Source organism: Tursiops truncatus, chromosome 11 (assembly GCF_011762595.2).
Source record: "Tursiops truncatus isolate mTurTru1 chromosome 11, mTurTru1.mat.Y, whole genome shotgun sequence".
Taxonomy (NCBI): domain Eukaryota; kingdom Metazoa; phylum Chordata; class Mammalia; order Artiodactyla; family Delphinidae; genus Tursiops; species Tursiops truncatus.
Genome location: NC_047044.1, coordinates 79,369,032 through 79,396,593, shown reverse-complemented (window position 1 = coordinate 79,396,593; position 27,562 = coordinate 79,369,032). Strand labels below are relative to the sequence as shown.

The window sequence follows — 27,562 nt, the reverse complement described above, 5'->3', positions numbered from 1 at the left end:
TTAATTTAATTTGTCAGACATCACAGAGCTGACAAAATATTGTAATAAAATTTCACATGCAGTTTGGTTATTATGAAACCCTTTACCCAGCTAAATAAACTGTTATTTTCTTCTTCAACTATTCCCTTGACATTTATGAACATACAGCAAGTAAAACAAAATTTTTGCTGATAGAATTGTTCATTTGTCTAGTGAATAAACAGTTATTGATTTTATCAACCTGTTAGGTTCCTAAGGGAACATTCTATAGTATTTTAATCCTTGGTCTTATGATCTAAACACATATACTTTGTTTTGATGGAATGTTTGATGAAATTTAAGAATTTCATTTCTCCTAAATTTTTAAAGATAGATTAGATTCTCATTTGGTTACCAGCCATTTTGTTTGAAGTCAGGGCATGAGACTATTTACTTTCTACTTCCTTTTGGTTGTGTCCCCCCCCCCCCATTCAATAAGTATTTATTGTGTACCAAGTCCAGGGGGAACAATGGAAAACAAACAGGATAGACTATGCTATGAATTTGTTAAATTAACATTTGTCAAGTAGAGCACAGGCTGCCTCATGATGAGTTGCATTCAGCAACAGACGGCAAGAGAAACTGAAATGAAGAAGTTTATTACCCACAGGTCCTGGAGGAAGTACATGGCATGCCTTGTGGGGCCACATCAGAAGGTCAAGATAGAGTGCAGATGGAGGGTGTGAAAGAATCCAGGGCCTATGCTTTTATTAGGGTCCCAAGGTGGAGGTTTCAGGGGTTCCAGGGCTAAGTCTGGATTGGGCGGTTCATACCAAACGACAGGGAATAGTAAACTCCATGGGGGTCTTATCAAAGGGGTACAAAAAGAGAAGGCCCTGGGGGGTGGGGGAGACTGCCCATCACAAGGGCTGTTGGAGAAGTCATATTAAGAACTTAAATTTGCTTGTGACTCTGTGGGCAGTTATCTAGGGAGTGTGCTTGCCCAAGAGGGCTAGTGGCAGTTTAAGGTCTCTGCAGGCCACTCGGCCAAACAAAATGGGTGTCGAGGCAGCAATATGGTGGAGTAGCTTAGTTAAACTCTCGACATACAAGATACCTGCCTTCACGAGTCTTGCAAGCTTGTAAGGTGCACAGAAATTAAATAATTACAGATAATTATTTAATTATAACTAAAATATCTTTTTTAAGGGTAGATACAGGGTATCAGGATAGTAGAAACAGAGAGTGACGTGGACACTGCATTATAGCTGGGAAGTATATCAGACCACTGTCTGAGTCCAAATAGGGGTCAACAGGCCCCCCCCGCAAAAAAAAAGCCTATAATAGGGAGGCAGGCTTATCTGAAAGAGCTGAAAGCTTTGCAGCAGAGAAGAGGGAGATGGAGAGAACATTTCCAAATACTAATTTTTGGGAATGTCAACATTCTTAATTTTATGTTTATTTCCTGATTTATTAAAATCTCTCTCATGATTGTTATTCTCTTTGCTCTATTTTGTTGGATTTATTTTTGTATTTTTCCTAATTAAAAAAAAATGTTGGGTCTTTCCTGGTGGTGCAGTGGTTGAGAGTCTGCCTGCCGCTGCAGGGGACACAGGTTTGTTCCCCGGTCCGGGCAGATCCCACATGCCGTGGAGCGGCTGGGCCCGTGAGCCATGGCCGCTGAGCCTGCGCGTCCGGAGCCTGTGCTCTGCAACGGGAGAGGCCACAACAGTGAGAGACCCGCGTACCGCCCAAAAAAACAAAACAAAACAAAACAAAAAACTGTTGATGCCTATCTCTTTAATTTTAACCTTTCTTTTCAAATATAAGGATTCAAGGATATAATTTCCCCTCTGTTTATTACTTTAGCTGCATCATGCCAGTTTTGATTTTTTAAAAAAAATCCTCCACTTATATTTTCTGATTTGGAGTCTGGATTATTCCTTGAGTTAATTTAAGAGTATTTAATTTCTAAGCATGGGTTTTTTTCTAGTTATTGTTTCTTGATTGCTTTGTTGCTGGAGAAAGTAGTTTAATACGAATTCTTCGTGATTTGATGAGACTTGCTCTGTGGCATAATGCTATCTGAGGATGAGCAGCATTGATAGCCCCCAGGTGCTTGTTAAAAATACAGAATCTCAGGCTGCATTCCTGACCTACTGTGACAGAGTGTGTGTTTTAACAAGATCCCCAGTTAATTAATGCTTATGAACATTAAAGTTTGAGAAGCACTGCTGCTCTGGTAGATACTATGTAGATACTGTATTCAACAACTGCAGAGTACACTATATGATAGTTTATTTAAATATTAATTTGTAGGAATGTTGCAGTCTCTTTGTGTTGGTGGATTTATAAACTTCTTGTTGAAGCTCTGTAACTTTTCACTTTTTCTATTTTGAGATTCTATAACTAGGTATATTCATATTTATAATATCTTTTTGGTATATTGAACTTTTTATTATTATGTGGTCATCTCTTTATATCTGTAGAATTAGTTTGTGCCCAAATCCATTTTGTCTGATAATAAATACTGCAGCTTTATTTTGATTAGAATTCAACTGGTATTTCTTTTTCCATTCATGTTTTTCAGTCTCTTTGTATACTTATGTTTTTTAGATATGTCATTCGTAAAGAGCATAAAGATACATTTTGTTTGTTCATCCAGCCTGATAGTCCTTGTCTTTGAATTGGAATATTGAGTACTTTATATTTTAATGTAATTACTGATGTACATTTTTTTTTCCTACTATTCCAATTTTGGCTTTCTATTTGTACTGCCATTTTGTGTTTCTTTTTTCTTTTTTACTTTTTTTGAATTGATTTTCTTGTTTCTTTTTTTCTCATGCTCTACCAGTTTGGAAGTTACATACTCTGCTTCTCTTCTTTGGGTAATTTCCTTGGAAATTTTAACATGCATTCTTAACTTATTAAAGCCTTAAACAAATGAGTATCTTTATCCTCCTCTTGAAAAGTACAAAAAACTGGGAGACATTTGAACCTCAATGATTTCTTCTTGTTATTCTGCTATTTTTTTCTAGTATTTTTTACATATATACTCAGAATCTGCATATATATTTATATATTTAATATATATTCAACTCTACAAGGCGTTGTTGTTATTAGTGTTTTACGTAGATGAAGTATATTGGATTTACCTGCATATTTACCATTTTTTCTTTATTTCTTCTTGTAACTTAGACTCTCCATCACAAATCATTTTCCTTATGCTTGAGGTGCATCGTTGAGAATTTTCCAGAGAGAGACTCATTGTTGGCAAACTCAGTATATTCTTGTTTGAAAATGCTTGTCCCTGTCCTTGTTGGATAGTTTCACCTAGATGTTTCTGAGTTGACAGTCATTTTTTTTCCTCTGCACGATGTGATTATTACTCCTCTGTCTTCTAATTTCTATAATTGTTGTTGAGAGGTTAGTTGGTTCCATTAATTACTGCTCCTTTGAGGGTAATTGGTCTTTTCTTTCTGGTTACCTTTATGATTTACTTATTCTTTGTAATTCGTGTTTGTAGTTTCACCGTGATGTAGCAGGTATGGATATCTTTTTATTTACCTTGCTTAGAATGTGATGGGCTTTTTGAATGTATGGGTTGAATCCATGGATTTAAGAAGCATGATAAGCTACAGATTCAAGAAGTGCAGCAAATCACTTATGGAAAATTCCGTCACTTCTGGAAAATTATTAACCATTAGCTCTTTCTTTTTTTCTTCATTAAAAAATTTTCTTTTTAATTAATTAATTTTATTTTTGGCTGCGGTGGGTCTTCGTTGCTACATGCTGGCTTTTCTCTAGTTGCGGAGAGCGGGGGCTACTCTTCGTTGTGGTGCGTGGGCTTCTCATTGTGGTGGCTTCTATGGTTGTGGAGCACGGGCTCTAGGCCTGTGGGCTTCAGTAGTTGTGGCATGTGGACTCAGTAGTTGTGGCTCGCGGGCTCTAGAGCACAGGCTCAGTAGTTGTGCATGGGCTTAGTTGCTCCGTGTCATGTGGGACCAGAGCTCAAACCCATGTCCCCTGCACTGGCAGGTGTATTCTTAACCACTGTGCCAGCAGCGAAGCCCTATCTCTTCTGATATTAGTTTTGTTCCATTTTCTCTTTTCTCTTCTTCTGGAACTCTAAAATTAGATAAATGGTAATTTTTTAAAACTCTGTCTCTGTGGCTGTTAACCTCTTTTTCACATTTTGACTGTCCTTTAGTCTGATTAATTACAGATGTACTTTTCATTTCACTATGCTTTTCTTCATCATTGTCTAAGCTGATACAAAACCTATCCATTGTTTATAATTTCAGTTTTCTTTCTTCCTTCCTTTCTCTTTCTCTTCCCTTCTTCCTTCCTTTCTTCCTTCCCTCCTCCCTCCCTCCCTTCCCTTCTTCCCTCCCTCCCCTCCCTCCTGATAGCTCCTGCTGTGTTTAAATTTCTAAAAAAGAGAATATAATGGCATCCACTTTGGGTTTTGGCATATGGCTTTAGATATATATCTCTAAGAATATGTTGCTATCCTAAGTTTCTTTTTAATAGTATATTCACCATATACTACTGGAACAGTAGTTCCAGGATTTTTTTAATAAAAAATTCTTTACCCATGTATTCTACTTCTTGATGCCTGGTCTTTGCTAATTTCACTGAAAGTAAAAAAAAAAAAATATTGACATGAAAAATTAAGCAAATGGGCTAGATTCTAACAATTAGTGTGTACATTTGTATATTTTAATGTATTTCAGTCTTGTATCATCACTGTAATATATTTACTATGGCCTAATTAAATATGATGATGTCAAATGTGCTTGTATTAAATTTTTTTTCTTAGATCCATGAACTATAGAAATCATAAATCTATATCCCTTGATTATTTAAGAACATTTGGTATCTTTATATTAATTGAATATTTTATATATGCATATCTATATATATATAGATATATGATTCTTACAATCTTTGAGTTACATTTCTTTAGAAAGAGAACGTATTGTTATTGGTCAAAAAGGTACTGTTTAGAGTTTAAACCTGACGTCATTTTGGATTCATTGGGTGTAAACCAAAGAGATATACTTGTTTCCTAGGTTCTCTTATGGTTAAAGTAAACTTAAATAGGCAATCATACTTAACAAGTGTATAATGAAAATAACTAGTATCTTCTTTCTCTTGATGCGATGGATATGAATATATGATTTTTTTACCTCTGGAAAATAGTTCACATTTTCATGTTTCTCTTGTACACATTTGTATAGTTCTTTGTGTAGCTCATAAAGTGGTAAACAGCTGGGCTGAGGGATAGACTGTAATTTTTGCTTTACTTAGAGTGCTAAGTCCATCTCTTAGGTTTTTGAGCCTGAATCAGTCTTCTTGGGGCAACTGGATTTTAAAGTTTTCATAGAAGGGCAGTGTTTTTAGAAGGAAGTATAGAAGTTTGGTCAAATTTGGTTTAGAAAAGCTCTTCATTGTTTTGCTTATTGAAAATATTAGCTAAGACTTCTTTGTAGATTAAAAAGAATCTTACATAAGAGTCCATACTATAAACTTTCCTGCATTTGTCTGTTGAAATTTTTATGTATATTTTTATAGCTTAATATATAGTTATTGCATGTGTAATTTAGAGAAATTTCAGCTTTTTGTTTTTAGATTTTAATGTTATAATTATATTTTACTTATTTGCTAAGATTTACAGGAAATTGACTTTCAAAGATATGCTATTAGTTTTCCTAAAGGCTAATTGAAGCCATATTTTATAAGCTCATAGCATATACTGATATATGTACAGATTTGGTAAGTAATATAAACATTTCTATGTAAGACCATGTAAAGTATACATTAACATTAATAAATGTTTTGGAACTAAAAAAGCCTTATGTTCAACTATATTTTTATAAGAAGAAGCTGCAAACTCACTTTCTTCATAGTAATTGAAAATTTTAGAGATTTATAAATGACTTACTATGATAAAGGGAATTTCTAATATTCATCATAAGTACTATATATACCACGTCAGTTAAGTTGGAGATTTTTTTTAATGGAGTAATCTGTTTCTGGTATGACAGATGCTCTTTATTTTAGTTTTGTCTTGAAATGACATTGCCTTTTCGTTAATCCAGTTATTTAACTTCAGCAAAAGCTGAGCACAACTGCATTGGTCAGTGCTATTGGCCAAATTCTTCTGGTTAACGCATCAGCCTCTTTGCCGTTTTCACTTCTATCAAACTAGCTCAGATTTATACAACATCTCATCTGAGCTATTATAAATATTGTCTTAACTGTCCCCTTTCTCTTATAATTCATCTTATACATGGTGTCCAGAAGTTTTTATATAGTGGCATTCAAAACCCCTAAGTTCTTTTGTCTCACTTTCAAGGTCCATTATCTGGTAGGCCTGACTATGTTGACTTTTCACTCACTGTCACCCTTGACATACCAGTGGTCCAGTAAAACAGAAATTATTTGCTCTTCTCAGCACATTTTCCCAATGTATTGCTACCTCAGTTCTTTGTTCTAGTTTGGCTTTCCAGCTGAAACATTCCTCTCCATCTCTGCAGGTTCAAATCACACCCTTCCTTCAAGGCCTGGTTTAAATATCTTTTTCTCCACTGAGTTTTCCTCAATCACTTTTTCAACCCCCTCAATTCCTGCCAAATGTGGAAGTGACCTTTCTTTTCTGTTAATTACTGTTTTGTTTTATCTGTGGATTTTTCTGTTAAGTATTCTCTTTAAGGTTGATGGTTATGGTGTTGTGTACCCCAGGTTCTTTCCTACTTCTCTAAACCTTCCTCTTGGCTTCTTTACTTTATTATTATCTTTTCTCTCCCTTCCTCTTAAAAATTGTTTTCTAGGGTTTTATCCTTGACTTTTTCGTTTTTTTCACTGATGAAACCTTTTAAGTGAGGATATCCAAGTTTGTGCCTTTACTCTTGCCCTTCTTTAGAGCTTCAGACTTATATTTTCAACTGGTCTATCTGACCTTGCTGGCTCCATATGTACCTTAAAGTTGGCATGTCTGTAACATAACCTATCTCCCCTTTTACTTCTTCAAAGCTGCACCCTTCTATTTTTTTTCTCACTTAATAAAATCACCATTCATTCATGTGCACAAGCCAGATATAATTATGCTATTCAAAAGTCTTTTTCTGCATCTATTGAGATGATCATATGGTTTTTATCCTTCAATTTGTTAATATGGTATAGCACATTGATTGATTTGTGTATATTGAAGAATCCTTGCATCCCTGGGATAAATCATGGTGTATGATCCTTTTAATGTGTTGTTGGATTCTGTTTGCTAATATTTTGTTGAGGATTTTTGCATCTATGTTCATCAGTGATACTGGTCTGTAACTTTCTTTTTTTGTAGTATCTTTGTCTAGTTTTGGTATCAGGGTGATGGTGGCCTCATAGAATGTGTTTGGGAGTGTTCCTTCCTCTGCAGTTTTTTGGAAGAGTTTGAGAAGGATGGGTGTTAGCTCTTCTCTAAATGTTTGATAGAATTCACCTGTGAAGCCATCTGGTCCTGGACTTTTGTTTGTTGGAAGATTTTTAATCACAGTTTCAATTTCAGTTCTTGTGATTGGTCTGTTCATATTTTCTGTTTCTTCCTGGTTCAGTCTTGGAAGGTTATACCTTTCTAAGAATTTGTCCATTTCTTCCAGGTTGTCCATTTTATTGGCATAGAGTTGCTTGTAGTAGTCTCTTATGATCCTTTGTATTTCTGCAGTCTCTGTTGTAACTTCTCCTTTTTCATTTCTAATTTTATTGATTTGAGTCTTCTCCCTCTTTTTCTTGATGAGTTTGGCTAATGGTTTATCAATTTTGTTTATCTTTTCAAAGAACCAACTTTTAGTTTTATTGATCTTTGCTATTGTTTTCTTCGTTTCTATTTCATTTATTTCTGCTCTGATCTTTATGATTTCTTTCCTTCTGCTAACTTTGGGTTTTGTTTGTTCTTCTTTCTCTACTTCCTTTAGGTACAAGGTTAGATTGTTTATTTGATACTTTTCTTGTTTCTTGAGGTAGGCTTGTATTGCTATAAACTTCCCTCTTAGAACTGCATTTGCTGCATCCCATAGGTTTTGGATCGTCGTGTTTTCATTGTTATTTGTCTCTAGGTAGTTTTTGATTTCCTCTTTGATTTCTTCAGCCATCTCTTGGTTGTTTAGTAATGTATTGTTTAGCCTCCATGTGTTTGTGTTTTTTACATTTTTTTCCCTGTAATTTATTTCTCATCTCATAGCGTTGTGGTCAGAAAAGATGTTTGATACGATTTCAATTTTCTTAAATTTACTGAGGCTTGATTTGTGACCCAAGATGTGATCTATCCTGGAGAATGCTCCATGCGCACTTGAGAAGAAAGTGTAATCTGCTGTTTTTGGATGGAATGTCCTATAAATATCAATTAACTCTATCTGGTCTATTATGTCATTTAAAGCTTCTGTTTTATTATTTATTTTCATTTTAGCTGATCTGTCCATTGGTGTAAGTGAGGTGTTAAAGTCCCCCACTGTTATTGTGTTACTCTTGATTTCCTCTTTTATAGCTGTTAGCAGTTGCCTTATGCATTGAGGTGCTCCTATGTTGGGTGCATATATATTTATAATTGTTATATCTTCTTCTTGGATTGATCCCTTGATCATTAGGTAGTGTCCTTCCTTGTCTCTTGTAATGTTCTTTATTTTAAAGTCTATTTTATCTGATATGAGTATTGCTACTCCAGCTTTCTTTTGATTTCTATTTGCATGGAATGTCTTTTTCCAACCCCTTACTTTCAGTCTGTATGTGTCCCTAGGTCTGAAGTGGGTCTCTTGCAGACAGCATATTTATGGGTCTTGTATTTGTATCCATTCAGCGAGCCTGTGTCTTTTGATTGGACCATTTAATCCATTCATGTTTAAGGTAATTATCGATATGTATGTTCCTATGACCATTTCCTTAATTGTTTTGGGTTTGTTTTTGTAGGTCCTTTACTTCTCTTGTGTTTCCTGCCTAGAGAAGTTCCTTTAGCATTTGTTGTAGAGCTGGTTTGGTGGTGCTGAATTCTCTTAGCTTTTGCTTGTCTGTAAAGCTTTTGATTTCTCCATCGAGTCTGAATGAGATCCTTGCTGGGTAGAGTAACCTTGGTTGTACGTTCTTCCCTTTCATTACTTTAAGTGTATCATGACACTCCCTTCTGGCTTGTAGAGTTTCTGCTGAGAAATCAGCTGTTAACCTTATGGGAGTTCCCTTGTATGTTATTTGTGGTTTTTGCCTTGCTGCTTTCAATAATTTTTGTTTGTCTTTAATTTTTGCCAGTTTGATTACTGTGTGTCTCGGTGTACTTCTCCTTGGGTTTTTCCTGTATGGGACTTGCTGTGCTTTCTGGACTAGAGTGGGTATTTCCTTTCCCATGTTAGGGAAGTTTTCAACTATAATCTCTTCAAATATTTTCTCTGGTCCTTTTTCTCTCTCTTCTCCTTCTGGGACCCCTATAATGCGAATGTTGTTGCGTTTAATGTTGTCCCAGAGGTCTCTTAGGCTGTGTTCATTTCTTTTCATTCTTTTTTCTTTATTCTGTTCCACAGCAGTGAATTCCACCATTCTGTCTTCCAGGTCACTTATCCATTTTTCTGCCTCAGTTATTCTGTTGTTGATTCCTTGTAGTGTAGTTTTCATTTCAATTATTGGATTGTTCATCTCTGTTTGTTTGTTCTTTAATTCTTCCAGGTCTTTGTTAAACATTTCTTGCATCTTCTTGATCTTTGCCTCCATTGTTTTTCCGAGGTCCTGGATCATCTTCACTCTCATTATTCTGAATTCTTTTTCTGGAAGGTTGCCTATCTCCACTTCATTTAGTTGTTTTTCTGGGGTTTTATCTTGTTTCTTCATCTGGTACATAGGCCTCTGCCTTTTCATCTTGTCTTTCTTTCTGTGAATGTGGTTTTTGTTCCACAGGCTGCAGGATTGTAGTTCTTCTTGCTTCTGCTGTCTGCCCTCCGGTGGAAGAGGCTATCTCTCAAAAGTTTTTTTTTTTTTTTCATTTTGTTACAGTTAGTTGATTGGGGCCTCTGTAATAACCATATTTCTTTTGAGCTTTTTACTTTTCAATTATGCTGAAGAACTTGCTGTTCCCTAAATGCATTATGTGAATCCATGATTCTATACCTTTTTTTTTTAAAAATAAATTTATTTATTTTTTGCTCCATGGGCTTTCTCTAATTGTGACGAGCAGGAGCTACTCTTCATTGCAGTGTGCAGGCTTCTCATCGTGGTGGCTTCTCTTGTTGTGGAGCACGGGCTCTAGGGCGCGTGGGCTTCAGTAGTTGTGGCATGCAGGCTCAGTAGTTGTGGTGCATGAGCTTAGTTGCTCTGCGGCATGTGGAATCTTCCCAGACCAGGGCTTGAACCTGTGTCCCCTGCATTGGCAGGTGGATTCTTAACCACTGTGCCACCAAGATAGTCCCCTATACCTTTTTATATGCTGTTTCATTTACCTAGAAAGTCTTAAAGTAAGAATTATATAGACTTAGTTGTGAATCTCAGCTTCACAATTAATTGCTCTGTGACATTGGCCAAGTTAATAAGCTTTTCAAGTACCTGTTTACTTATCTATAGAATTTTAATGATACATGCACAGAGGAGAGATTGTGAATATGAAGTGGCAATACACACACATACATACACATATACAGGCCTATGTTGTTTTTATTGCACTTTTTAGAAAAATGCATTTTTCACAAATTGAAGATTTGTGGCAACCCTGCATCAAGCAAGTGTGTTAGCACAGTTATTTCAACAGCATTTGCTCACTTTCTGTCTCTCTGTCACACTTCGGTAATCCTTGCAGCATTTCGGACTTTTTCATTATCATCATATTTGTCATAGTAATCTGTGATCAGTGATATTTGTTACTATTGTAATCATTTTGGGGCACCATGAACCACGCTCATATGAGATGGCAGACTTAATCGTTAAATGTCGTGTGTGTCCTGACAGCTCCACCGACAGGCCATTCCCCCATCTCTCTCCCTCTCCTCTGGCCTCCCTAATCCCTGAGACACAACAGTATTGAAAACAATATTGAAATCAGGCCAGGTAATAACCCTACAATGGCCTCTAAGTCTTCAAGTGAAAGAAAGAGTCACAGCTCTCTCACTTTAAATCAAAAGCTAGAAATAATTAAACTTAGTGAGGAAGGGATGTTGAAAGCCGAGATAGGATGGAATCTAGTCCTCTTGAACTACTTAGCCAAGTTGTGAATGCAAAGGAAAAGTTCTTGAAGGAAGTGAAAAGTGCTACTCCAGTGAGCACAGACATGATAAGAAAGTGAAAGTGTCTTATTGTTGATATGGAGGAAGTTGTAGTGGTCTGGAGAGAAGATCAAATCAGCTACAACATTCCTCCAAGCCAAGGCCTAGTCCAGAGCATGGCCTTAACTCTCTTCAATTCTGTGAAGGCTGAGAGAGGTGAGGAAGCTGCTGAAGAAAAGTTTGAAGTTAGCAGAGGTTGGTTCATGAGGTTGAAGGAAAGAAGCCTTTTCAGTAACATAAATAAGTGCAAGGTGAAGCAGCACGTGCTAATGTAGAAGCTGCAGCAAGTTATCCAGAAGATCTAGCTCAGATAATTCATGAAGGTGGCGACACTAAACAACAGATTTTCACTGTAGACCAAACAGCCTTCTATTGGGAGAGATACCATCGAGGACTTACATTGCTAAAGAGGAGAAGTCATTGCCTTGGCTTCAGAGCTTCAAAGGACAGGCTGACTCTGTTTTTAGGGGCTAATGCAGCTGGTGACTTTAAGTGGAAGCTGGTGACCTTAAGTGCAAGCTAGTGTTCATTTACCATTCTGAAAATCCTAAGGCCCTTCAGAATTATGCCCGTGCTTTATAAATAGAACAAGACAACCTGGATGACACACAGCACATTTGTTTACAACATAGTTTACATGGGAAAAGGTCAAAATATCAGCATTCATAGGAATTTGGAAGAAGTTGATTCCAGCCCTCATGGATGACTTTGAGGTTTTAAAACTTGAGTGGAAGAAGGCACTGCAGATGTGGTGGAAGAAGCAAGAGAAGTAGAATTAGAAGAAGAGCCTGAAGATGTGACTGAATTGTTGCAGTCTCATAATAAAACTTGAAGGGATGAGGTCTTGCTTCTTTTGGTTTAGCAGAGGAAGTGGTTTCTTGAGATGGAATCTGCTCCTGGTGAAGATGCTGTGAAGACTGTTGAATGACAACAAAGGATTTAGAATATTACATAAACTGAGTTGGTAAAGTAACAGCAGGGTTTGAGAGGATTGACTCCAATTTTGGAAGAAGTTCTACTGTGGGTCAGATGCTATCAAACAGCATTGCATGCTACAGAGAAAAACTAGACAACACATAATTTATTTATCAGGTTCATGTTTTTAATCCATGAGCACTGTTGCCTGGTAACAAGGATGACCTTCTACCTCATCATATTTCCAACTACACACTTTGACTCAAAACTACCAGATCATAAGGGGCATCAGATTCACTTATAAGATAGAAACATAGCATATGCCCTCAACCCAAGTCACAGCTCATATGCAAGTAAACAAGGTCTTCACACACAGGTGAGAGTGAGGCCCACCTTGGCTATCCATATACTCCGCAAGAATTGTTGTTTCTCTTGAAACGACTTTATAGGCACAGCTATTAGGGTCTCAAAACAGACATATTCAGTTATAAGAATTAACACACTCAGGGAAGTCCAAAACTATGGCTTCCAACCATTTTCAATTTATTGCAGCCACATGGTTCATTAATTTTAATGGAAAAACTGCTAATAGAATTTACTTAAACCACATATTTCTTCTGGATTTGGGTCTATAAAATTTCCTGAAGGTAATTCTAAGAGTTTAGGTGTCTAATAGCTCCTGTTGTGTTTACATTTCTAAAAAAGAGAATATAATGACATCCACTTTGGGTTTTGGCATATGGCTTTAGATATCTATCTCTAAGAATATGTTGCTATCCTAAGTTTCTTTTTAATAGTATATTCATCGTATTGATAAAAAGTAGACTGGTCTGCTGCTGTGAAAAATTATGGTGATTATAAAGTTTATAAAAGCTACGTACATGTATTATACACATAGTCATGTAGATGCTGTATTACTTTAATGGGAGTACTTAAATATACTATGCTATTTGGTATAGTACAAATGCTTCAGCTTAAATGTGGGGAAAATACTCCCCAATCTCTCTAAAGTGAACGGTTCCATTTGTATACAGTGATACTCATTTTGTGTAAACTCTGAAAATTGTTACGGGGCCATTTATTTCATCTTAGGAGGCTAGACCAACTTCTCGCAAATGGGAATTATGCTGTACTCTACTGAAACCTGTCAGTATGTTGCTCTGAAAAATTTTAAATAGATATTTCTGTTTTATGATTTAGATAACAGGAAAAGAAAAACTGTTTTAACTTCAAGAAACATAATGATTAATCAAAAGTGTTAACATACGGTTTAAAAAGATTTATAGCAAGAGTGGCATGAGAATATAGAAAGAAAATAGTAAGAATAGTAGAAGATCTTTTCAGAGAGTAAAAGAAGAAATTTACCATTGAAGAAAGAATAGTACACATAGAAGAAAGAATAGAAAATAATCTCCATCGCTTAAAGAGAAAGGAAATTGTGGCAGGCTTTATAGTGAAGGTTTAAAGAAAGAGGAAAGAAGAAATAATTGTGAATTGCATTTTGCTAATATTCACATACTGTAACTCCTTCGCCATTTGATTAACTCGGAGAGCAGAAGTGGACTTTAAACTAGTTCTATTTCATTAGTTTTGTTTTTCATTGGCAGTAGAATATAGTTAAGAATTTATTTGAGGACTGCTGGTTTTACTTTATTCTTTTAATTGGCATTGTTAAATTACTGTATATATGATAGCCAGAATAGTAGCTTCTGTTGTTGATATCATGTTAAGTATATACTTCATTGAGGATATTAGTTTTATTAAATTTTTAAGTTTTCATCTTTTTTTTACTCTATGCTTTTACTCTTAGGTGGTCTGTATTTTGCTTCCTTGTTTTGTAGTTTTCGTTGTTCGTTTACATACTAGAAAACACACAAACCCCAAACCCTACATGATTTTAACTTGTATTTTTAATAATTTTGGAGTAGAGACTGAGCCTTGGAAGCATATTGACATTAATTCTGATCCTAGAAATCTTCTAGCTGTGAGGTCAGGGACATACTAATTAAACCTGTGATCTTAGGCTCTTCATTTATAAAGTGGTTATTATTTTAAGGATCTAATCAGTTGACACATACAAAATATTTTGCCCAATACCTGGCGTTAAGTATGTGTGCAGTCAATGACAGTTCTCTCCCCTTTCTTCATTTCACTTAGTTTAACAGAAACTTGAGCTACTGCTTTTGGTCATGTAGAAGAAAAATGTTTTTTTTAGTGAAACTATCCATTGTCTACGTTCAGCATAAGTTTCAGGGTTATCTGATCCTAGCCCTGTCCATTGTCTTTGGGGTATTTTATTTTTACAGCTCTTTATATGTTTAGTTAACTGATAGACATGTAAATTCTGTTATGTCTAGTAGAATTTCGATGGACTTCCTTCTCCTCTTTGGAAAAAAATAGTTTCACTTCTGGTTGCAATTCATTTCAGCATTCTTTTACCTCCCATCAATTTGTGCTATTTTGACTTTTCCTTTGAAATGGTTATAACATTTGCCTGGTTCCCTCATTGTATGAGTAGAGTGAAATCTTTCCCATGTATTCACTTTATATCTCTATGAGAGTCAAATTTTACCCTTTGTCTTAGAAAATTATCTTTCTTTATTATATTTAAATATTAATATACACTATTTCCAAGAAATGTCTAAATAAATTCTCCAGAGTAGATTAGTTTATTAAACACCTAGTATGTGCAGCATACTAGTGTTTTATTTTAATCATTTGATATTTGAGATGTTCCAACAGTGATGTCAACTTTACAAACAATGGCAAGTCTTACTATAAATATTTAACCACTAAGGATTCATTTATTTATTATTTTAATACCAATGTGATATTCTCAGGGTAGATTTTCCAATGTAAAAGATTTGTGTTGTATCTTTCATCGCATAGTGTCTTGAATATAGTAGTACTCTACAATTGTGTTTTGAATGAGTGTATAGATAAATAAAGGAGTCCCAAAAAGACCACAAATACTTTTTCCCCCTGAGGTGTCTCATCATGTTGTAATGAGTAGAATAAAGCTTTAAGTTTCTTTTTTATTTTTTATTGAGGTATAATTAACATATTATATTAGTTTCATGCTTATAACATAATGATGTAATATTTGTATATATTGCAAAAGTGATCACAATAAAATCAAGTTAACATCATCATACATAGTTATACATTTTTTTTTCTTGTGATGAGAACCTTTAAGATCTACTCTCTTAGCAACTTTCAAATATACCATACAGTATTATTAACTATAGTCACAATACTGTACATTATATCCCCATGATTATTTATTTTATAACTTGAAATTTCTACCTTTTGAACCCCTTCACCCACTTTGTCCACCCCTGCCCTCTGCTTCTCTCTATCCATGTGCTCATTTGTTTGTTTTTAGGTTCCATACATAAGTGAGAGCATAAGGTATTTGTCTTTGTTTGACTTGTTTCACTTACTATAATGCCCTCAAGATACATCCATGTTGTTGCAAATGGCAAGATTTCCTTCTTTTTTATGGCTGAATAATATTCCATTGTGTGTGTGTGTATTATGTTTTCTTTATCCATTCATCCATTGATGGACACTAAGTTTGTTTTTGTTGCTTCGATATTATAAATAATGCTGCAGTGAACATGGGGTGTATATATCTTTTTGAGTTAGTATTTTTGTTTTCTTTGGGTAAATACCCAGAAGTAGAATTGCTGGATCATACAGTAGTTCTATTCTTAATGTTTTGAGAAACTTCCATACTGTATTCCATAGTGTCTGCATCAATTTACATTTCCTCCAGTGGTTCACAAGGGTCCCCTTTTCTTCCTATCCTCACGAACACTTGTTATTTCTTGTATTTTTGATAGTAACCATTGTAACAGGTGATATCTCATTGCAGTTTTGATTTGCATTTCCTTAACGATTAGTGATGTTGAGCACCTTTTGGACATACAGATGGCCAGTGTGCCTATTGGCCATCTGTATGTCTTCATTGGGAAAATATCTATTCAGATCCTCTACCCATTTTTTAATCAGATTTTTCTTTTTTTGCTGTTGAGTTATATGAGTTCTTTATGTATTTTAGATATTAAGCCCTTTTGAGATATATGATTTGCAAATATTTTCTCCCATTTAGTAGGTTTTAGTTTGATGTAGTCCCACTTGGTTATTTTTGCTTTAGTTGCCTTTGCTTTTGTTATCTAAGAGAAGTAATAAGAATCCAGTTTCCATAGACTGAGGAACCAAAAACTGCTTTACCATATCACTTTAACATATTACTTTAAGTTGTGATAGCATTTTTTTCTTCCTCTTGGGAAATTGCTTAGAACTTGCCTATGTTTGCCTATGAGCAAGAGATTAAAAAAAGGAAAATCTCACATTTTAGATAGTAACTTGGCCTAAAGATATATGATTTTGAAATATTTCTTCCATATTCTTTAAACTTATTAAACTCATTATACAATGCTGTCTATATTTTGTTAGTTCCTGTTTTTATTTATTTTTTGGGGTGCTGTGGGATTTTCTTCCTGGTATGATAATAAAGAAGCAGTGGTGATTTAAATAGCACAGTGTTTTCTTTTCCTGTTCAAAAATTATATTTATATCATATGATTTTTTGTTGACCATGCCAGCAATGGATTATGAGGACTTTCCCTCTACCTGTCTCTTTTAGAAATTAAAACAGTTTCTTTAGTCATTTGTGTAATTCTAAAAATTGCTCACTAAAATTTTTGGTATATAGTGTTGCCTAAACAGCCCTTAGGGAAGCACTATTATTCCTCAAAGAATCAAGTAGAGAGGGAGCCTTTATTTGTAGAATACTCTGGAAAGTAATTAAAAATAACTAAAATGGTGGTAATTTAATCAATCATGTGATCCCTCTTTTATTAAGAATGTGACCATTTCTGTTCCTTATGATCCTGCCTCAATCTTTTTAAAGCTATTATATATTTCTCTTTAAATCTCTAACCTAGGTATACTAGATATATCTTGAATCCATTGAATTACATTTATCCATTAAATTATTAATCAAAGGGCATTTCCTATAGGGAACCTTTCTTATAAAGAGGTAATACTTTTCTAAACAGCGACCTTTACCCTGTTTTTTGTCAGTTAAAAAAAATTCATTTATTTTGTATTTACTAACAGATCTTCATATTTAGATATACTGTTCAGATCTTCTTCAATTCTTACATATTCTTTGTTTTTCATATAAATGAAAGAATGTTGAAAAAGGGAGCCTGGACTAGGTAAGAGAATCATTAAATGGAAATTAAACATCAAAAATATTTTCTAAGTTAAAAGTTGTAAAAATCATTATCACTGTATTGGTATTCTCCTGTTGAATTAACTATTAACAGACATAAACAGATTTCCTTGGGTATAGTTAAAAGTACATGGATATTTTCACCTGTTTCTTGTTTAGACTTTATAAGAGTTACTATGCTTATGTAAACAAAGCAGAGTTGACCACAGGCAGAATTACTGGAAAAAAAATTGCATACTATTTGGAAACTTGGTGCTTCTTTGTTCGTGTGGTGTTCTGACTTAGTGTGCTTTTTTTGTGTTTTAGAAGAGGTCTGTCAATGAAAAATGATATGCCCAGTGACTATGCTAATTACCATTACAAAGTTAGAGGTGAAGAAGTGCCCTTCAGTGCACTTTTAGTTAGCTTTAAAACTCTAAAGGAAGGAACATATGATGACCTTGTATCCTCTAAGTCTTAGAAAACCAAGGATTTCACATTTGAAATGAAGCAAATTGTGTCTGTACACTTGCTTAAGACTAAAAGCAAGCAAAGAAACAAAATACCCAAAGAAACAAAATTTTGTAGATTTCTACTTCTTAAAAAGTGTTGGCTAAATTTTTACAGAAATTGGTGCTGTTGGGTATGCTTGATCTTCTGAATTTAAAGATTTTTGGGCATAGACTGACACCAGTCAACTTTTAATAGACCAAAGAATACTGTAGCAGTTTGAAACATTAAAAATTGTAATTTCTCTTGTAGATGAGAAGATAATTATATTTTACATATTGAATTTGTAATTTTCATTATTAAGCTTAAAAATTCCCATTGTTAAACATGTATAAACATGTATACCATCTTTATTACTAAATTATATTTAGGGTATGTATATGTAGACAGTATTTATGAATGTGGATTTTCTTTTTTTGGGTGAGTTACTGTTATTGGATAGTGTGACTTCTAGCATAGAGAAAAACTTTAGAGGCTTAACTGAAAAATCTAGTTTCCATTTAGGGGATACTACATTTATATGTTCTCTTTTCTTTCACAGCATTACTCATTTGTTTTCTCATTTTATTTTTAAAATAGGATGTGAATTATAATATGTTCAGTGAACCTTTATATTACCAAATTTAAAAAAATTCCTGAAAATTTCACTAATGTCTCATAAGTTGAAAGTACATGTAAATTCCAGGCATTTTAGGTTCAACTTCCCTTATGTCTGAAATAAGTTTTGATATGATTAAGGCTTGTACCTCCAAATCTAATATTTACTGGTCTGTTGCAGATTCTTGATATCTTTTCACAAAAGCATCATTTCTTTGAGTACACTGGTTGGTCCCTATTAGTATTTAGTTTGGATTAGACTTTTTTCCTCTCTTATTTACCCAGAGCAGATTTTGATCAGTGGGATAGTATAGCTCATGGAGTTTGAGTACTACAACCAGGAAGGGCAATGAAACAAGAGGTCTTCAGAATTATATTTTTAAGCATGTATAGTTTTTTCTTTGTTATATTTAAAAATTTGCCTCATGAATCTACTATTTAACTTAGGAACCAGAACATGACCAGCTCTAATAATCCTATTCTGTCCTATCCTTGTGTTTTCCCCCAGAGGGAACCTCTGGCTTAAATTTTTGTTATAGTTTCCTTGCTTTTGTAAAAAAAAAAATTTGTTGTATATGTGCATATATATATGTATATCTCTAAAGAGTTTTTCTTGTTTATGTGCCTTATAAAAATGGGTTAATACTGTGCAACCACACCTGCAGTTTTCTTTTTTTCACCCAAATTTATGTTTTCAGGACTTACCCGTGTTGTTGCATATACATATATTTCTTTTACTTACACTGGTATAAAATATTCTAATTTATTAATTAGAATATTATTAACATTCCCACAGCTCATTTAATCATTTGACTGTCAGCAGGTATTCAGGTGTTGTCACTTATTTGCTGTTATGAACATTCCTGCTAGGAGTATTCTTACACATGTTTTCAGTGATACCAAGTCTGTATTCAGCAGCTTTGCATAGGGGAGACTTTTGTTGAGACAAGCTATTTTCCCCCTCATGAGTGATTTCTTTTCTATTTTTCTTTTTTGCTCATTCCTCTTGACTTTTTAATTTTGATTTACAGAAAAGCTACAAGAAATAGACAAATAATTCCTATGTACCCTTCATCCACTTTCTTCAAATGTTAACATTTTATAATGTTTGCTTTATCTTTATTCTTTCCCTCCTCCTCATTCTCTCCCTCCTCCTCATTCTCTCCTTTTTTCTTCCCTTTCCTCTTCTGCTTCTCATTATTTATTTAGTGTTCTTTTTGTTCTTTTCCTGAGGCAATATAGCCAAAATACTGCGTTCCAAAGTAACCTACGTTGGTTCCTGCCCGTCACCCTCCACCCCCATTCCTTAGTTAATGTGATTATATTATTTATTTGAAATATGGTTCAATTGCTGTTCTTCGTATTCCATTTCAGGATTCGATTCTCCTATTCCTCTGCCTCTTGATTTCAGTTTTATTTTATTGAGTATGTGAAACACTAACTTGGTTCCAAAACTCAGAACCATATTACAAAACTACACTCAGAGAAGAGATACTTCCCACAATTCATTTCTTCTGTCTTTCCACTTCATTCTACCTCTCCTCCACCTATCAGTCTCTAGTTTTGGCTTCATCCTTCCTATGTTTCCTTTATAACAAACAAGTAGATGCATGCGTCTGTGTCTTTTCATGTATTTAAGGGCTATTTGTATATTTTCTTTTTGGTGAATTGTCTGTTCACATTTTTTTCCTGTTATTCTATAGGCATATTTTTCAGTCTTTTTCCCCCCAAGTTTTAAATGTTCTTTATATACTAGGAATATTAGTCCTTATCTGTGATATATATTAACATATCTTTTTTTTTTAGTTTGTCAGTTGTTTTTTGATTTTATTTAAGATACTTTTTGACAGACAAAATGTTTTTATGTATTCTGTAGTCAGATTTGTCAGTCTTTTCTTTTACTGTGTCTGGAATTGAGTCATAGTTAGAAAGGCGTTTCTTATACCCAAGATAATGTACTTACATGATCTCATATTTTTGTTTATACTTATATGGCTTATTTTTTAATCCAGTTGTAGCTTTTTTTTTTGGTTTGTTATTAATGTGAGATATGAGTCTAATTTCAGATTTTTCCAAATGGCTAATCAGTTGTTAAGGCACTGTTTATTAACAAGCCCATCTTTACCTCAGTAATTTGAAATACCACTTTTGTCATATACTTAAGTTTCACGTATACATGGCTCTACTTCTGGACTTTCTGGTATACTCTTCTGATGTGTTTATTGCTGTACCAAATAAATACACTGTTTTAATTATAAAGGGTTTATTGTTTGTTTTAACATAATTTATTACAGTATATCTTAATAAGGTTAGTAGTATGTTTTACTATAGTTTAATTTAGTTTATTTGAATAAGAGGGGTGAGTATCCTCCTTATACTTTTTCTTTTTTACATTTTTGCATTTTACTTTTTCCATGTGATATTTAATGTCCATTTGTCTAGCTCCATTATAAAAAAAGCTTATTTACTTTTATTGGAATTTTATTAGGCCTATAAATTAACTAAGGGAGGATTGGCATCTTTATGATGTTTAGTTGCCCTACCTATCCAATTACAAGGGTCTTTACCTTTGTTCAGGTCTACCATTGAGTCTTTCAGAAATGTTTCAAAGGTTTCCTCATGTTTCTTGCTAAATTTATTCTTAAGTATTTTATCTTCTTTGTTGCTATGGAAAATAATATTTTTGCTACCATTATATCTTCTAAATTTTTATTGTTTTTACATATGAATGCTATTGATTTCTGTTCATTAAGTTAATATCCTGCTACTTTACTGAATGTGTTTATTGTTTGAGTTAGTAGGAACATGAGGTGTAGTTTTCCTCCTTTTCTTATTTTTATGCTTCCATTTAATTTCTCTTGTCTAACCACATTGCTTTAGTGAGTGCAGTGTTAAGTGGTATGGAGATAGTAGGCATCCTTATATTATTCCTGATCTTAGAGGAAACACCTATAGATTTTTTTCATTAATTAACATGAATATTAATTTTAATTAATTAATTAACATTAATTAACTTTAGGAGTGAGATCTGTATGTTTTATCTTAAGAAAGAATGCATCAATTTATATTTCTTTGAGTGTGGTGCTTTTTTTTAACAGATACAGGTGTTTGATTTTTATCAAAAGCATTTTCAGCCTTAGAGCTAGTTATGCTATTTTTCTCTTTTAAGTCTATTAATGTGGAATGTTATATTAATGAATTCCCTAATAGTGAGCCAACCTTGCATTCCTGGAACAAACCTGACTCATTCATTGCATATCATTTTCTCAATATGGTGTTAGATTTTGTTTACTAATATTTTATTTAGAACTTTTACCTAATTATTTTTAAGCAATACTCTAAAAATCTTTAATTGTTCTGTTTTTGTATTGTCTTTATCAGGCTTAGCTATCAATGTTATGTTAATGTTATGTAATGCTAATGAAGGTTCCCTTCATTTTCAATGCTCTGTAATAATTTTAGAGCATTGGGATTATTCATTTTTCGAATTCTTGTTGGAAATCCTCTTGAAATGCTTTATCTATAGGGTAGTTGCCTCATAATTTTATTTTTTCCCCAAGGAAATTATATATTTTTAAAGAATTTTTTAGCTTTAATCCAATCAACTTTTATAAACAGTGTTTCTGTGGAGAATTGCCCATTTTATCTAGATTTTTCAAACCTATTAGAAGTCTGTAGAGGATTTATGATTAAAAAAATTCTTCTGTTTTAATTATTATGTTACTCTTGTCACTTAATTTATCTATTTGTACTTTTCTCCTTTTATTGTTAATAAATTACTGTTTTATTTGATTTTCTTAGAAATTCAGGATTTTGATTAATTAGATCTTTATTTTCATAATCTTTGACATCTGCATTATCTTTATTATTTTTTAATGTGCTTTTAAAGTTTTCTGTGTTATTCGTATTTTAGTTTATGAGATGGAAATTTAATTCATTTTTTAGATTGAAGTGTTCAAGGATCTAGATTTTTTCTAAACTGCTTTAAATGTATCCCATAGATATGTAATGTTTTCATTATTATTTCTTAGAAATCTGTAATATCTTGACAGTGGAAAATTAAAATTGTATTGTGATTGGATGGGTAACGGAGTAGGTGAAAAGATTCCTGGAAAAGTTTGTTGGTATTATTTCACCACTTTCATTAGAGGAAACTGTGGCTTAGAGGGGTTTGTGTAATTTGCTGCATAACAAGTAAGTTGTTATTGTTCAAATTTGAATCCATTTCTGATTCCACAGCTATGGCTTTTACTTAGGCAGTAATATTGTGAGGTCACGGAGGTACTGAACAGTATGGCATAATCAGGGAACTGTAAGTAGCACAGTGTGACTGGAGTGAAGCTGGCACTTCGTGGTATCATTTCTGGCTTGGGCAAATAGTTCATTGAGATACCATTAACATGAAGCAAAGCAGGTTTATGTAAGATGATGGGTAAGTCTGAGGAATGTACAAGACAGCTAAATGGACTGTCTGGTAGTTAGGTGAGCATATGGATCTGGAGGTCTGTAGAGTGGTTTGTGCTAGAAATGTGAATTTTGGTGTCATTAGCTTATAGGTGATAATTTAAATAATGGGTTCTGAAAGTGGTAAGAATAATGTGAACACTGAGAAGATCAGAGGGTGTAGGAAACAATGAAATTAAGACTGAGTGGAAAAGAGCCTGAAAAGGAAACAAGAAAAAAAAAGTTAAAATGTTAGGAGGAATTTAAGATATAGTGGCTTACAGGTGCCAAGGGAAGAGTTTCAGGGAAAAGGGAGAGTCATTAGTATTATGTGCTCTGGAGAACTAAAGGAAGATAAAATAAGAAGCGTTCATTTGACTTAATAATACCTGAAAGGAAAATTAATATCATAAAAAGTGGGTCTAGTGGCATGATGAGGGTTGGGTGAGGAAGAAGCAAATGGAGACAAGAAATCTGGTTAAGAAGGGAAAGTATGATAGTGGTAACTAGTGGGAAGTGTGAGGGTGAGGGGGCCTCCTCCCACTCCCTACTTTCCTCCCTCAGCCTCTCCCTTTGCCTTCCCCTTATTTATCTCTTTTCTTTCCTTTCTCTCCCTTCCTTCCTTTATTCTAGCCTCTTTCCCTCTTTCTTTTCTTAATATGGCATACTTGAACATGTAATGTTACAGAATGAGAATTTAACTCATGACAACATGACATCTTGTCTTAGATTATGGCTATAAATGTGAATAACATAAAGAGATGTTAAAATGTTCAGGTGGTGGATCAGAATGATATTTTTAAGGGTTTCTTGAACATAGGATCATAGTCACACATACCCTTTATGCCTGGAAGTAAAACATACTTGTCCAACAAATTTTAACGATCTTTGAAATAATGATGAAAATAATTTCAGCACAATGCTAAAAGCTTTACATATTTTAGTCATTTAAAACCTCATCAGCACCTCTATGCTAGTTTTACAGATGAGGAAACTGAAGGAAGTTAAGTAAACTTGCCAGATGTTGTACACTTGCTTTGGCAATATGATTTCAGAGTCTGTGCTCTAATCATAAGGCTGTATTCCTCTTCACTATACTATAGTACTTTAAAAACTAATTAGTAATATTTTTAGTATAATTGTAATTTAGAATTAGAATATTTTGACATTTTAGGGAAATCTGTTAGCATATAGAATAGTGAAGATTAGCAAAAATTTCTGAAAAAGATATGTAAAGTACAAACACGGGTTGAAATTCCCGTTTTCTGTATTTTAGTTAAAATAGTGAAATGCTTGTGGGAGAAGCTACAATACCTTATCCAGTATGGCACATAGTATTTGAAAAACACAATACTGCTACACAATGAAAGTGTATATAAGATAATTAAATAATCCTATATGGTACCAATAAAAAATTGATACATTCCTTAGTTTGTTAATACCTCATGACCTTATAAATGTCTTTCTTTAGGGAAAAATGCAATTTCCATTGTGAGCTGCCTTCCAGAATTTATGGTAGAACTTCACTGACGTTGCTACTGATGCCAATGTGGAATAAAGGTCTTTATAATTTAGAAAGTCAAAACGTATAAATGAATTACTGTTAAAAATGATTTAGTTACTCTTCTTAAACTTTAAAACACACAATACAAATGCATTTGAATTTTTAGAAAGAACGTTTGAAAATAAAGTAATATCTGTTTATTTTGCCATCATCAATATTTTTGTCTTATTTCATGTTTGGAATTGGCTTTCCTTTTGTGACCTTTGTATTTGAACCCTAATCACAATCTAATAATATTTTGATGCGAAACTAATTACAGAGTTGCATTTCAACATTATTTTTATGTGGAAACAACTAAAATTGACTTTAACATGAAAAATCTTTTGCTGTTGTAAAAGAAGAAATTAACACAGAGACAGTGGATTAGCTATTTTAACGTCATTGTTCTTCCCCTTAGCTCACTTTATTGTCATAAGTATTTCATTTGACTTCCCTCCTGGGTCATAAGGTCACTGAGTACATGGATGCGTGTCCTGCTCATTGCTGTCTCCTCAGTACCTAGTGCCTGTGTTTGGCACTGGTAGGCATGCTAGTGCTTTTTCTTAACTAATTGAATAGGTAAATAATATATTTGAATAATGTCTCTGAGTTGCAAATGCACCTCTTATGGTAATGTGTTAGTATGTAGACATTAAGACATTATTAAGTTGTTTTGTTTGCTTGGGTCTCACATGGAAATGTCCTGTTCAATTTAGAAACACTAGTTTTAGATCTCAGATAAAAATCCCTGAAAAATAGTCGTAGAATCCTCATTTTCTATTTCATTGCTTTTACTTTCCTTACCCCTTTTTCTTTCCCTCCCTCTACTCCCTTTCTTCCCTTCAACCTGTTCTTTATTTTCCCTTTAATGATCCTTGTTTTGTTTTGTTTGTTTTCCTTTAGTATCTGGAGTCCATCTTTCTCCAGCCTCTCCTGAGATTGTATTGGACCATGACCACACTTCTCCTTCGGTTGGCTGCCTCTCTTCTGAGCCCATCATTTCATCACCAGAGAATACACATGCAGACAACAGCATTGTCAGTCAAACTTTTCCTAAAGCACAGGTAAAGACAAGCATATTTTTATAGGAACTTTGCCTACTTAAAAAATTGCATACTGATTTAATTGAAGATTTCCTGATTTCCATTTTTTTCCCCCTCCTGTAGATACTCTAACTTTGAGGTTAATATCTAGAATTCTAAAAACTGAATACTATGTTTGTTTTGTGGCACAATTGCAAGGTATTTAAGCAGTGTTAGTTACCAAAATACTGTTTGAAAACCAAATATGTTTTATTAAAGTTGACTTAGTTTTGCATTGCAGATCGTGAACTTCAAAAAGGAAAATAATTACAAAAAAACTATTTCTCTTTTCAGGGAAGCTTACCATATGTTTTCAAGTATTAGAATGTTCATTTCAATTTTAGAATAAGACCAAAAACACAGCGGTCATAGCATTTATTCATTCAAATATTTATCGATTCAGGCCTTGTGCTAGACGCTGGAGTTATTCCAGATTTCCAAAGTGCTGTATACAATCTTGAGTCACCCGTTATCTTTACTAGAAAGTGATGATCAATTAGTGGTTATTGATAAATTTTAAAATCTGATTTATAACTTAGTATATAAACAAATTCTGAGTGTGTGTAAATTCAAGAACTGGTATCAGATGTATTTATACTTAATATACACTCTCAAGAAAAAGTTTTAAGTTTTTAATGCTTTGCTTGGAAAATAATAAATGCTTTAAACTCTGAAGTTTACAGAAAATTTTGTTTCTTATTGCAAAGATCAGGTTGTTGTAATAGTTTGAGGTCTTCTGTTGATTTACTTAAAGGGTGAAATAATTTCGGAACCTTTGCTACAACTTAATTTCCAAATGTGGTTTCTGGTGCCCTTTGGATGTTTTCCTTCTTGGTGCAGTGTAAACTTTCCCTTCTTGTGTTTTTTGTTTGTTTGTTTGTTTGTTTGTTAATGTGGTTTAGATTCAGCAATCAGCACACACTCATCTGGATATCTCACTTTTTCCGTTGGGTTTAACTGAGGAGAAAAGTAATGGAACAATTGCTCTTGTGGATGATTCTGAGGATCCTGGAGCCAATGTATCAAACATACAGCTTCAGCAGAAAATTTCAAGTCTGGAGATGAAACTCAAAGTATCTGAAGAAGAAAAACAGAGAATTAAAAAGGTATATTTACATTTGCCTAAAAAATAAATGTTTGAATTGCAGATACTGGAAATATGATATAATCCCAACTTCTGATTAAAAATTCAGCAGTGGAAAAGCTATTATGCTCTTTGGCTGTAGGTTTAAATCAGTCATACAAGCTTATCTCTTACGAAAGTCTTTGATAAGAAATTTCTAGTTTTAAAGGTGTACTTTTAAAGATATGAACATCTTTTACTGGATTTTTTTTTTCGCTAATGAATGCTTTCCTTCTGGTTTATTTTTATTTACTTTGAAAGCAGGTAGTGTTGTATTTCTTATGTACGTTAGAAGATCTGTAATATTCATTTGTCCCTATGAGAAGTCAGACATGATGGGATATTTGACAAGATTACTTAGAAATACAGCTATTTTAGTAAATTATTTATGTGTTCTCATTTCTGTTTCCTACAAATATCTCTATAAAAAGACCTTAGCAAATTTATAGAAAGTATAGGTAGAGGTAGAGTGTTGTTTATAATTAGTTTAGATGCTTTTATTTATTTATTAGCATGAATAATTTTAGTGTTACAGCAGTGTTAGTGTTATATCAGTGTTTGATATTGGTCTGGGAATGAGAGTGAAGCATACGTTTTATAATATTGTTGAACTTTGAAAACCGTACTTCCGGTGGGTTCTTTCCTTACCAAATATTTTCTAAATATGTTCATTGAAAAAACTGAATATGTTTTATGCCTTTAAATATTACAAAATTTATGCTTGGATTTTTTTCTTTTAGGATGTGGAGTCATTGATGGAAAAACATAGTGTCTTGGAAAAAGATTTCCTTAAAGAAAAAGAGCAAGAGGCCATTTCTTTTCAAGATAGATACAAAGAACTTCAGGTAAAAGCAGTGAATTATAAATTTAGTATGTAGGCCTTTTGAT

The 27,562-nt window shown here is 33.7% G+C and overlaps 1 protein-coding gene across 37 annotated transcripts in view; it reads left to right on the top strand.

Annotated features, from left to right (window-relative positions):
* The window catches only part of CCDC91 (coiled-coil domain containing 91), a 417,526-nt gene that overhangs the window by 109,869 nt on the left and 280,095 nt on the right, over positions 1-27,562 (top strand). For 35 of the 37 annotated variants that reach the window (XR_012324470.1, XR_012324473.1, XR_012324472.1 and 32 more), the window contains 3 exons: positions 25,373-25,533; positions 26,454-26,657; positions 27,415-27,519. Coding sequence is in view for 27 of the 37 variants with exons in the window: in XM_019935888.3 (XP_019791447.1) it covers positions 25,373-25,533; positions 26,454-26,657; positions 27,415-27,519 (470 nt within the window). In the remaining 10 variants the exon portion in view is untranslated. Of the gene's footprint in view, positions 1-24,397; positions 24,487-25,372; positions 25,534-26,453; positions 26,658-27,414; positions 27,520-27,562 lie in introns of all 37 variants that reach the window. The other 2 variants (XM_019935946.2, XM_073788898.1) reach the window with 1 other exon arrangement.